This window comes from Echiichthys vipera (assembly GCF_963691815.1).
Source record: "Echiichthys vipera genome assembly, chromosome: 4".
Taxonomy (NCBI): domain Eukaryota; kingdom Metazoa; phylum Chordata; class Actinopteri; order Perciformes; family Trachinidae; genus Echiichthys; species Echiichthys vipera.
Genome location: NC_139829.1, coordinates 15294714 through 15305809, shown reverse-complemented (window position 1 = coordinate 15305809; position 11096 = coordinate 15294714). Strand labels below are relative to the sequence as shown.

The 11096-nt window shown below is 38.5% G+C and overlaps 2 protein-coding genes across 2 annotated transcripts; both read right to left on the bottom strand.

Moving 5' to 3' along the window:
- Positions 1–3359: 3359 nt before the first annotated feature.
- Positions 3360–4775, bottom strand: ccl27a (chemokine (C-C motif) ligand 27a). Its single transcript, XM_083911788.1, has 3 exons — positions 4631–4775; positions 3990–4107; positions 3360–3849 (listed from the first exon to the last, which is right to left on the bottom strand). Exons 1-3 carry the CDS (start codon positions 4692–4694, stop codon positions 3738–3740), a joined length of 294 nt encoding a protein of 97 aa, XP_083767914.1. The 5' UTR covers positions 4695–4775; the 3' UTR covers positions 3360–3737.
- A 3852-nt stretch (positions 4776–8627) lies between these two features.
- Positions 8628–9965, bottom strand: avp (arginine vasopressin; the record flags this gene model as incomplete). Its single annotated transcript, XM_083912567.1, has 3 exons — positions 8628–8752; positions 8853–9057; positions 9846–9965. The coding sequence occupies 3 exons, from the start codon at positions 9963–9965 to the stop codon at positions 8628–8630; spliced, it is 450 nt and encodes a 149-aa protein (XP_083768693.1).
- Between the last annotated feature and the right edge of the window lie 1131 nt (positions 9966–11096).

The following is an 11096-nucleotide window of genomic DNA, read 5'->3' as shown; positions in this document are numbered from 1 at the left end:
TGATGAAACAAACTAAGCTAGGCTCCACCAGTATTCCTCAGGGCAGTAGGCAGAAATCGTATAAGTGGACAAATGAGAACATTAACATTATTATATTTATATATAATAATGGCCTGTGAATATAGGCTACTGTATGTTTCTGTCTCATTTTGTTCGTAAGTTAAAAAAGCACACGTATTACAGGGATGAGACATAACTAGCACCCTTAAAAACAATGCTTAAGTGGACATTGTATTTATTTAATGACAGCAGCACACAGCAGCTCAGCCTAAGACGGATCCCTGTCTGATACTTCTGCCAAGTTAAACATTGTTAGACTAAAAGTCCTTGCCAGTCACACTCCAGTAGGCAAGAAGGAAAAGTTTCTGTAAAACCATCTAAGTATGCTACAGCTGGACCCATAGAGCTGCTGTTTGGAAGACATGCAGTTTTAGCTAGAGTCAGCAGTCTGACAGGAGGTTTTAATATGCTGCTGTCACAAGATCTGTCTGGAAAACAGTCCTGAAAAGCAAGCGTTGATGTGCAATTTTGGAACCAAGTTTCCTGAGTGAAACTGTAAGGAGGAAGTAGGCCTACTGAATGCAACATATAGTGCTACTGTCCAGGGACATGTGGATGAACACACTCTGGCCAACCTGAGGAATCTGCACGGGAGGAGTTTATAATAAAATTATCAATTTAAATCACTGGTTGTTGTACATTACTTTGCGCAGAAACAGTTTTCCATCTCTTCTTCAGTGTCTTCACTAGAGGGTGCTATTGCATCAGACTTGCAAAGTCTTCACATTGCAGAAGAATACATCTTGAGGCAGGTAACCACAAGCACAACATTTTCCCTCAGCTTTACTTTCAGCAGTTTGATTGTTTATGCAAGACTGCTCTGTCATATTCTCGCTCGCTCAGAGCTATCTGTTTTAATTTGTTTAAAATTGTAAATCAACAAAACATATCTTTCTTTGATCAGCTTTTCAACATTTTACCCTTCAGGGTGATATGATCCAGAGCCAAACGTTTCTGACAGCTTGAGTACTGACGAGTCCCTGGAAAGTTATGATTAAGCTGTCTGCAAGAGTTCAACAATGCACAGCTGTGAGGAGTTTTTGTGTCTGTTCCCGTAACATTTGCTGTGGCCCCATCTGACACCATCATGTTTGTTTTTTCTCAGTATCCCTTCTTACACTGTTGCTGATATCATCTGACTCAAGTAGAAGCAGTATTACTTCTTGTGTAAGAGCCTGAATTACTCAAAAAGGGAAATAACTGTAATTAGGTGGAAGTGCTTTTCTGCCATTTTGAAGGGATGAGTTAAATAATCATAACAGCCCTGGGACTTGGGTCTCAACATGATTAATAGCTCAATGTAGGTGACTGAATGGAGAACTGAACTCTTCACCCTGAATGTATTTTGTCATGTCGTCAACATATATTTCACATGTCTTTAACATCACCACTTTCAGATTTTGACAAGATGTCACAGAAGTCCAAAATGACTGCATAATTAGGCTACGATAACTGTTGCAGTAGGACTTATGAAAGAGCTTTACATAAACCCAACGGAGTAATCATTCATGAATGAAACCTGGAAGTCGCTCAAATGCTACCTGAAGTCCAATGCCAAGCTCGAGGCCCACTGAGTCACTGTCTGTCTGTTTGTTGTGCACAAATTGATCGAAAATGAATTCCTCACTTATCCAAGTTTGATGTTAGGCTACATGCTGCAGATTACTGAAAGCAGCATCAGTATTTCACTGCTCACACTCTTTCAGTCTGGAACGATGTTGATAAAGGTTCATTTTCACTGCTGAGTTTTCCTAAAAGTACGATCCAGAAAAAGTTGAATTGAAGCAAACCCTTTTAATTTAATTTAATTATTGAAAAAATAATTATTTAGTATTCAGTAACCAAGTATCCAGTATCCTTTTATGATATTTTACTTAAGTAAAAGTAATCTATTCTAATAAATCTGAGTAAGAATAAAATGTTGCCTCTTGGAATGAACAGTGTTGGATGTGATCTTTACAACTTTTAAGGGCTGAATGGTTAAAACTAGACTGAAGCATGAACATGTGTGTACGCTGTAAAATAGATCTTCTTTAAATGGATTGAAGTAGAAAGAAACAAAGAAACGTTACCCAATTTAAAAATATATACAAAAAGTACATAACAAGCTACTCAGGGACAGAAACATGAATCAGCGTAAATAGGGGCTTTCACCTCTTTATCTCCATTCACTCACTCACTTTAGGATGAAACCAAATAAATCAAACAAATTAGATCAGTGAATATTTCCAGAGGGTTTTACAGCCTTCTGTAAGTCGCAGCTTGTCTCTGTGGGATTAGTCATGACAGAGGAGGTATCGTGGTTAGGGTTTTAATCATCAAAGAGCAAGACCGAACAATGAAAGTTTAACTCTAATTTATTTTCATTTCTATAAAGATCTGGAGTTACATTTCCAAGGGTAAGTTACAGTATTTATAGAGCTCTCAGATACATAAAGTTCAATCTATAGTCTTTGAGGGCTCTGGATTGTCTATAGCCATGTCTTCCAGCGCTTGTACAAGAAAGTTATGACAAAGAAAGAACACTCAGATGTGAGAGCTTATTACCAAACGCAAATTCATTTCATCTCATCTCATCTCATCTTCATCCGCTTATCCAGGGTCGGGTCGCGGGGGCAGCAGCTTTAGCAGGGGACCCCAAACTTCCCTTTCCCGGGCCACATTAACCAGCTCTAACTGGGGGATCCCGAGGCGTTCCCAGGCCAGTGTGGAGATATAATCTCTCCACCTAGTCCTGGGTCTTCCCCGAGGCCTCCTCCCAGCTGGACGTGCCTGGAACACCTCCCTAGGGAGGCGCCCAGGGGGCATCCTTACCAGATGCCTGAACCACCTCAACTGGCTCCTTTCAACGCTAAGGAGCAGCGGCTCTACTCCGAGTTCCTCACGGATGGCTGAGCTTCTCCCTCTATCTCTAAGGGAGACTCCAGCCACCCTCCTGAGAAAACCCATTTCGGCCACTTGTACCCGCGACCTCGTTCTTTCAGTCATGACCCAAATTCATTTCAGTATTAACATAATATTCAGTGTCCTCTGATGCTGAGTGTTGGTCCAGAGGACGGATCCTTCTAACTTAATCATTAGTGATTGGCAGTTGTCTCCCTCCCTCTGGTTGGTGGTTTCTGTTTCTTTATACAGTCAGAAAACAACCAACACATTATTTTAATCTGTGTGTTTCGGAAATTACTGAATATTATATGCTAAGAGCAGCATTGTATCTGAAATGTCTTCCTCTTCATCTTTTAACTATTAGAAAATCATCATAATTACTGCAACATCTGGAGGTACAAATACAAATAACAAAAGAAAAATAGCATTTATTAAATCACATTTTATAGAGATTTCTTTTATTTGTTTCACAATGATTGTTTAAATGCAGTGGTGGAAACCGCATTCACATTATTTACCACACTATAAAAAAAAGACTCCACTATAAGTAAAACTCCTGTGTTCAAACTTTGTAAAAGTACAGAAGTATTAGCAACAAAATATACTTAAGTATTAAAAGTGAAAGTACTGATAATGCAGAATGCACCCTGTACAAGTAGGGCCTACCTGTAAACGATCATAATCCATAAAAAGAGACAACCATAAGAGCTTTGTGATAACACTAGATCTTAAAACACCAACTGTAGAACACGATACACGGACAAGTTTTGTGAAATATTTCGTTCCACGTCTCAATAAGCTGCTTTCTGCTTGTTCTGTTTCATTTTCCTCAGCAGCATCATCAGGACTCTCTTCACTTTGGGATGAGCACATATGGGCTTCCTTATGTCCTTTACATGCAGTCTGTGGACCCACAAGGAAAGAAAAATACACATAAGATGTTTTAGATAACAGCAAAATATAAGCTATTAAGAAAATTAAGCATTTGTTGACTACAAAATCACTGTAATCATTTGGCTGATTTGTTGATCTTTACCACTTACATCAGTGCAGGGATGTCACAGGCGCCGCTGCTTTGCTGCATGCTCCATCTTTGCACCTTCAGCAACACTCTGAGAGGGATGTCCTTTTTTGTTGTGATGCAGCATTTTGGGATGCCAGCTGCAATATGGGATAAGGATCCGTTACAAGAATGTTGGATAAAAAAAACAAAAGGATAGCAGTATATTGTAACTGACAACAACAAAAGAATCATGAACTTGTTATAGATATTTTGTGCTATCAGTGTCATGCAATCAACTTAAATATCCAAAAATAACCATCATTAACATTAACAGCACAATATTATATTTGGTTCTTGGGTTTGGCTTTAGGTGTGGTTGGAATAATAAATAAAATTGAAAGAACTTTTTTTAGGTTATAAAACTCCAAAAACAACAAAATATTTTACATCCTCTGCTTTTCCTACAACAAATGCTCTTTTAAACATTAATAACTGTTTACCACGCTTTGATTCATGTTTTCACCTTATAGAGAGAATAGTTACCACGCACTTCCCCCTTAAAATCTAAACATCTATGACTGATGACTATGATTTAAGAGCATGTACATAACAGATCTTCAGATAAAAACAGATTTTATACAAGTGCTCTTTTAAAATCGTCATGATAAATGGGGCTCTTACCTTCAGTAGAGGTGATGGCCAAAGCAAGCAGACAGACAATCACAAACGCAACTTTCAGATCCATGGTGACGGAACAAATGAGGGGAGAAATCTGTCCTTCCCCTGAAGTACTGGCACTGAACACACACCCACACACACCTATGTACCCACCCGCCCACAAACAGAGGCAAGCGCATGAAAACGTGCTCAAGGCATCCAGCATGCAATGCAAGTTTAACAAACTGTGATGATTAAGCAATTAACCAACTGTAAGTTTAAAGTCTTTATGAAAACAAATGTTACTTTTATTTTCAACCCGACTCTTTGTTCAAACTGGTGCTGGGTGAGTTTGTGGTAAAGGTGGAGGTATGCTCCACTCAGACAGGCTCAAACAGGTTTAATTACCACCCCTTTAAAAGGATATTTTTTGATTGACAGATATAGAATCAAAGCTCTGCAAATGCCGCACCCAGTCACGAATACAGTTAAACAGTTAAAATCAAATGTCAAAGGTCTTTAAACAGTCTGGTCCAACAGAGTAAAAAGAAAAGGGAGACATGCCATTTTTTTTTTAACAATGTCTTTATTGATTTTCCATTACACTCACAAGATAATATTATGTTGTACAATATATTACAACAAGGTATTTACTGACTGCCACAAAATGTATCCCCTCTCTAAAAGTGTCATTTCTCACATATTTCAGATCATAACTAGTAACTTTGGTAAATATGGAGAAGTTTCTTGTTTCCTAGCAAAAGTTAAAGGGGACACAGATTTTTTTTTCTGATGGTATTTTCTGTCTGCCACAAAATGTATCCCCTCTCTATAATGCACAGATGATGTACCATTGAGTGTTTTATTTTGCACATATTTCATATTTCAACCAAATATGACAAAATTCATGTGATTTACATCAAACTTACAATGTATGGTCAGAAACCCGTGGCCAGCTCCTCCAGCACACGCCAGGGGCGAAGGCCGTTCATTGCTGCTTGCAGCCTTAATTCCATTTAAATTAACAGGAGAGTGATGTGATTTTCTTGAAAACTTTCCTGCGCCTGCTGAGAGAGGGATATTTTTGATATAAATGTATGAATTTAGGCAATAAGTTCATCTTTAATATATTTATTCTCCCTACCACAGATATAGGTAAGGGCATCCATCTTTCTATGGATTTATATACTGAGTTTATATAACTTCATAATTTGTTGATGCTACACTTTTTAAATGAGGTGTTATTTTGATGCCAAAATATGTCTAATTAGAGAGCTTGAAAGTAAATGAGTATTAGTTTATATATTGTCTTTCATTTCCATAAAGCAGCATTAGTTATGATTTTGAAGAATTTACTCTATATTTGGAGATACTAACAGGCCGATTAGATCTAACAGTACTGATATGGATATGTTAAATTGACGTCGTCAGCAAAATGAGCTATCCAATTGTAAGCCCCTGTATTTGCCTAGTAGTTCTAATTGCTATTGCTAATGGTTCAATAGCTAGTATGAACAGAAGTGGTGATAGAGGTGAACCTTGGGGGCAAGCTCTTGCAGAGACATGCCAATTTGTATTTTTATGGTCTTTAGACAAATTAGTAGGCTCAAGGCTCTGTCATAAGGTTTCGATGTTGAAAAAAAATAATTAGGTTAATAACCATTAGGATAATGATCATGGGAACAATAATTCAAGCAGAGCACCCGAGTTCAAGTACCTGAATCCGCAAATATATTCATGAGACCATGAGCAAGACTCTTCTCTGTAGATGGTTCACCTTTGATCTGCAGAAGAAGAAACTAAGAAAAAAAGAGTTGATAAGATGTTATGTTAAACTAACACTGCAGAAGCTGCAACTTTACACAACTTTATGCATTGTGTGCTCAGGTGTGGCTTGCAAACCTCTGTTGCATATTGTGCAATTTACCTGAGCGTGCAAACCAGACAATATAATTATTGGAAGGAAGATATACCAATTGTTCCTCAGGGGAATTTTTCTGTGACAGACTCCTTGGGTGTTTGGTGAAGTTGGTGATGCGGTAGAAGTCAAAACCAACAATTGACCTCAGTTTCTTTATGATGTTTGCTTGAACAATAACTACCTAATCTCATACAAAGCCTTCAAATCACAAGTTATTTTGTTTACCTGTCTGAGCCAGTTTGGAATACATGTAGCACCCTGACATGTTATTTTTTTCCCCCTGTAAATTAAATCTGGAGGATTTGTTTTGGTCTTTAAAAAAAGCCACTGTGGTCTGGTTGGACTACATTGGCCTCATTACAACATTTACTGATAACTTGAAAAAAGGGAGAAGAAATCTGCCATCTTGTTGCTGAGTTCAGTTTTGATATTTGACAGAGAGAGCACAGTCCATGTTTCCATATCTAAGAATCCGCAGCTGTGCTTGATGGTAGATCTAGATTAAAAGTTAAGGGATCACTAAAGTTCATCCTGAGGGGAGCATGAATGTGTGTAGCAAATTTTGTGACAATCCATCTAATAGTTGAGATATTTAACTCAAAGCAAATGTCAACACCATGGTGGCAGAGGAAAGGTAAAATACATCAAATAGGGAACCATGAATTTCTGTATAAGACTTCAAGGCAATCCATCAAATAGTTGTTTTTCAGTCTGAATAAAAGTGGTAGACCGACAGACAGACCGACCGACTGACTGCATTTTCTTTATTTGGTTTCATTTTAAAATTAAAAGTTACACATTTGGCAGAAATTATTAATGAAAGACATTTCAACAGTAAATGAATAAGAAGCCAATTAAAACTACAAAAATGTTTCATTGAGGGCCCCAAAATGGTCAGCAGTTACCTGCTACAGATTATCTGTTTGAATATGCGATCATGTGTATATATATTATTTTACATTTGGTAGGATGTGCAAGGCTTTTTACGGGAAAGGAGACACAACATACCTCAGTCAGATTTATGAGAAATGTTCCAGTGTTTCCGATATGACCCACCCACAGGCGTCACACAGGACATGTTAAAATGTGGGAGGCCCTGCTTTCTGTTCCAACTGGATCTGGAAAACCCTAACAGACAAACTGCCGTCTGGCAGAAACATAAGCTTTCAATCATCACACACAAAGGAATATGATAATTCAGGTTCTTTCATTCACGCAAACTGGACATGTTGATACACAGAGAGAGTTGTGTGCATGAAGAGATGAATGAAAGGACTGGTTCCACAGCAACACTGTCAATTTATGTTATAGGTGCAACAAGTGATGTGTGCACTTTTATTCTTCATTTAAACATCATATCTCCTCAAACACGAGCCTTTGGTGTCCCTTCTTAATCCTCATATCAGTATCAACATTCATTTTAGTTTGCTTTAAATGGTCACACCCAAACGAACTGTGTCCTGTACGCTGGGCAAGTTCAAGTGATCAAAACCGATTAAACAAGAACAATTATTAGGGGAGGTAACTATTAATGCCTTTCCATTTTTCTTACATACATAGGCACACAACCGGGTGGAAAATAATCAGTGAATCATCTATTAAAGGTGTAATTATGAGCGTGGGAATAATGACAACAGACAGCAGAAGGTTTTTTTGGCAGTCACATATTCTGTATTGTTTCTCCCATTTTCAATATACAACAATATTTCTACTACACAGGAAGAAACTGCTTAAGCAATGTCACCCTGCTGTTTTACATGGATATCTATAATCTTGGACTTATTTACAGTGTTTTCTGCTAATTGGAGCTCTGAAATGTCTTATATCAACTCATGTAGAATAAACCTTTGTTTACAGTATGTGCATTAGTATTTACACTTCTAAGGTTGGAACAAGCATGAAATCTACTTTTCATAACCAATATTATGATCCCTCTACCCCAAGAACCTGGATGAGAATAGCCAATTACTAAAGTTAAAGTTCTCTTTCTGACTGTCTTTACAGATACAGAAATATTACAGAAGTAGGGTACAGGGGTGATCTTCATTCTGTTGCACCTCCAGGCCCTGAGGTGCAGAGGAGTCTCCTCAGACAACAGTATCAGTACTCAGTCTGTCCTCTGGTGGCCACATGCAGCAGACGTAGCAGCAGCTCTGCTGGCGAGCTGTGGGCTGGATCGGAGGCCTCTGTCTCCCCCAGGCAGTCAGGGTCCACCGCACAGCTCTCTGTGAAGGAGGAGAGGACATTATTCACTCTGTCCAAAAAGAAAATCACCACATAGACTTATCAACTTGTCTGAACATGACAAACATCAAACCAGACTACCTGAGTTACAGCAGAGTCCTGAAGCAGCGCAGCGTCCTCCCTCAGATCCACAGGCTCTCCCTCCCGCCTGGCAGGGGGTGAGCAGGTAGTTCTCCTCCACACAGTGAGCTGTTTCCGGGGAGCCCAGCAGGCAGCCGAGGCCCTCCCCGCAGCAGATACTGGGGCCAAAGCAGCGGCCCCTGTCTCCGGGGCCACAAGACATGCACTGGAAGAGATTTGGATAGATTTAAGCATTAATCAAGTGCTATGAGTCCTGTGAATTAGTGTTGAAACATTACTTTTATTTTGGTGTTGGACTCTCTTTTGTTACATTTTCTAATGTATATTTGCGGTAATATTCATTCTGACTTCCACTCTTCCTTTTCATATTCAAACAACATTGGTAATGGGCGTGATGTTATCTGAAAAGCTTATTAAGTGCTGGAAATGGTGGCATGATTTCAGGTGCACACTTATCTCACTTCAGTATATATTTGTGTATATTTATAATGTGTAGGTATCAACTTGCCTCTATATACCACAAATTATAAGAATACATATACAGAATATAAAATAAATAAAGTATAATATAAAACAACTGAAATGCATCATACAGTGCAAATTGTGTTTCCCTGATAAGCTACAATAAACCATTTTACCTTATACACATACTTTTTAATGTTTGTATGTTCCAGAAAAAGATAAAGGACCTGTTAACTGCTATCTGTAACATACCTTACACAACTTGACATTGTTTTTCTATTCTACTTTATTATGGTCCTTTTCAAATTTGTGTTCAGTATTTAGTAAGTAAATAGTCTGGGTCGTTATTACACACATATGAACCCAAATTATTAAACCAATATTAGATTTGATCTCATACAATTCTTAAACATTCAATTTAATACTAAAGAGTGCCCTAAATTTATCCGTTTATATAAATTATAAAATGACTTTAAAAAATCGAATAAAGTCAAAAATGATATCCCAGAAGAAGGCAGAAATGGTCCCCACCTGTCTGATCCCAGTTTCCGGCAGCGCTCGTTTCCCTCCTCGGGGGCAGTTCTGGATGTAACAGGCGGATGAGAGGGAGAGGAGTCCCAGGACGCACAGGTGGAACAAGGAGTGAGGCATCGCTGCTGATTTTGGATGAGAACCGCGCACCGGTCGTTATGTCCTCCGCCTGGATGGATGTGTGACTGATGTCCCGTTAGATTCCTCACTTATAAGCAGATGGACATGACCTGACAAAAGCGATTGACACTCTTATCTGACGTCAGTCTCGTACTGTTCTGCTCTCCACGTACACGCGCACCCGAAGGCCACCTGCGTGCCTGTGCGCGAGAGGTCGCAGCAGATATGGCTCTGCATCAGATGTGTGCCATCTAACAAATCTACACCAGAAAACAGCAACGACAGCACAAGATGCCTTTTCTGTATTCAAGACTGTGCCACTCTTATTTAGAATAACTTTTTTGAATAATTTCAGGATGGCCCAGACTGAAAGTGGCAGAACATGAACAACTAATTAGATTAAATGCAATAAGCGCGCAGATTAAGTTAATTTCATGTGGATCATGCACAATTCAGCTGTCAAGTGCATTCACTGTTCATCGCTGTAGAACAGACATGTTGGACTTTTGTCACATGAAAAAAAGAACTGCCTGCATCATGACAACCTTGAGGTCACATTAATTATCCTCCTGATGTAGTTTAAAACTATTAATGAGCACAACAAGATTAGCATTTCAAATAAACATAAAAATCCGAAGTTCAGTATTCTGTTCAGTGTCTTAGTGCATGACTTGGGTTGTATCTCACCTATTTGCTGTTGTGATGCTGATTAACCAGGAAATGGCTGAGCATCAGATGTTGAGGAGTTCTTTAATTAGTATCACAGCATTCAAGCTTTAAGCTTCCCCAGAAATACAATGTGGTCTTTGCATTACTGCACTCCTGGACAATATGAAAGTAAAAGTTTGACAAAAATAATAATTTGAAAAAATCATCTCAGAAAATAAACTGGAACCACTAATAAATCTTGAAATACACATTGTGTAAGAAGTAAAATAAAATGGTTTGTGGGTGTTTTTTTTTTTTTTTTTTAAAACATTTGTTACACAAAAAGAGAATAATCAGTCAAGTAGAGGCAGTAGTTAATACCACACCAATACAGTGTGATTTAGTATCATCTCAGTGCTTTAGCCACCACTTGTAGCTCAAACGGTGAAACACATTTCTCTATTTCTCATGCAGAACAACTGA

What these genes read in the sequence shown, in the direction of transcription:
- ccl27a (XM_083911788.1), bottom strand. Translation starts at nt 4,694, where the DNA reads ATGGATCTGAAAGTTGCGTTTGTGATTGTCTGTCTGCTTGCTTTGGCC. An exon ending in GGCCATCACCTCTACTGAAG is followed by an intron (nt 4,108 to 4,630) that starts GTAAGAGCCCCA and finishes CCCATATTGCAG; the next exon opens with CTGGCATCCCAAAATGCTGC. An exon ending in TGTGACATCCCTGCACTGAT is followed by an intron (nt 3,850 to 3,989) that starts GTAAGTGGTAAA and finishes GTGGGTCCACAG; the next exon opens with ACTGCATGTAAAGGACATAA.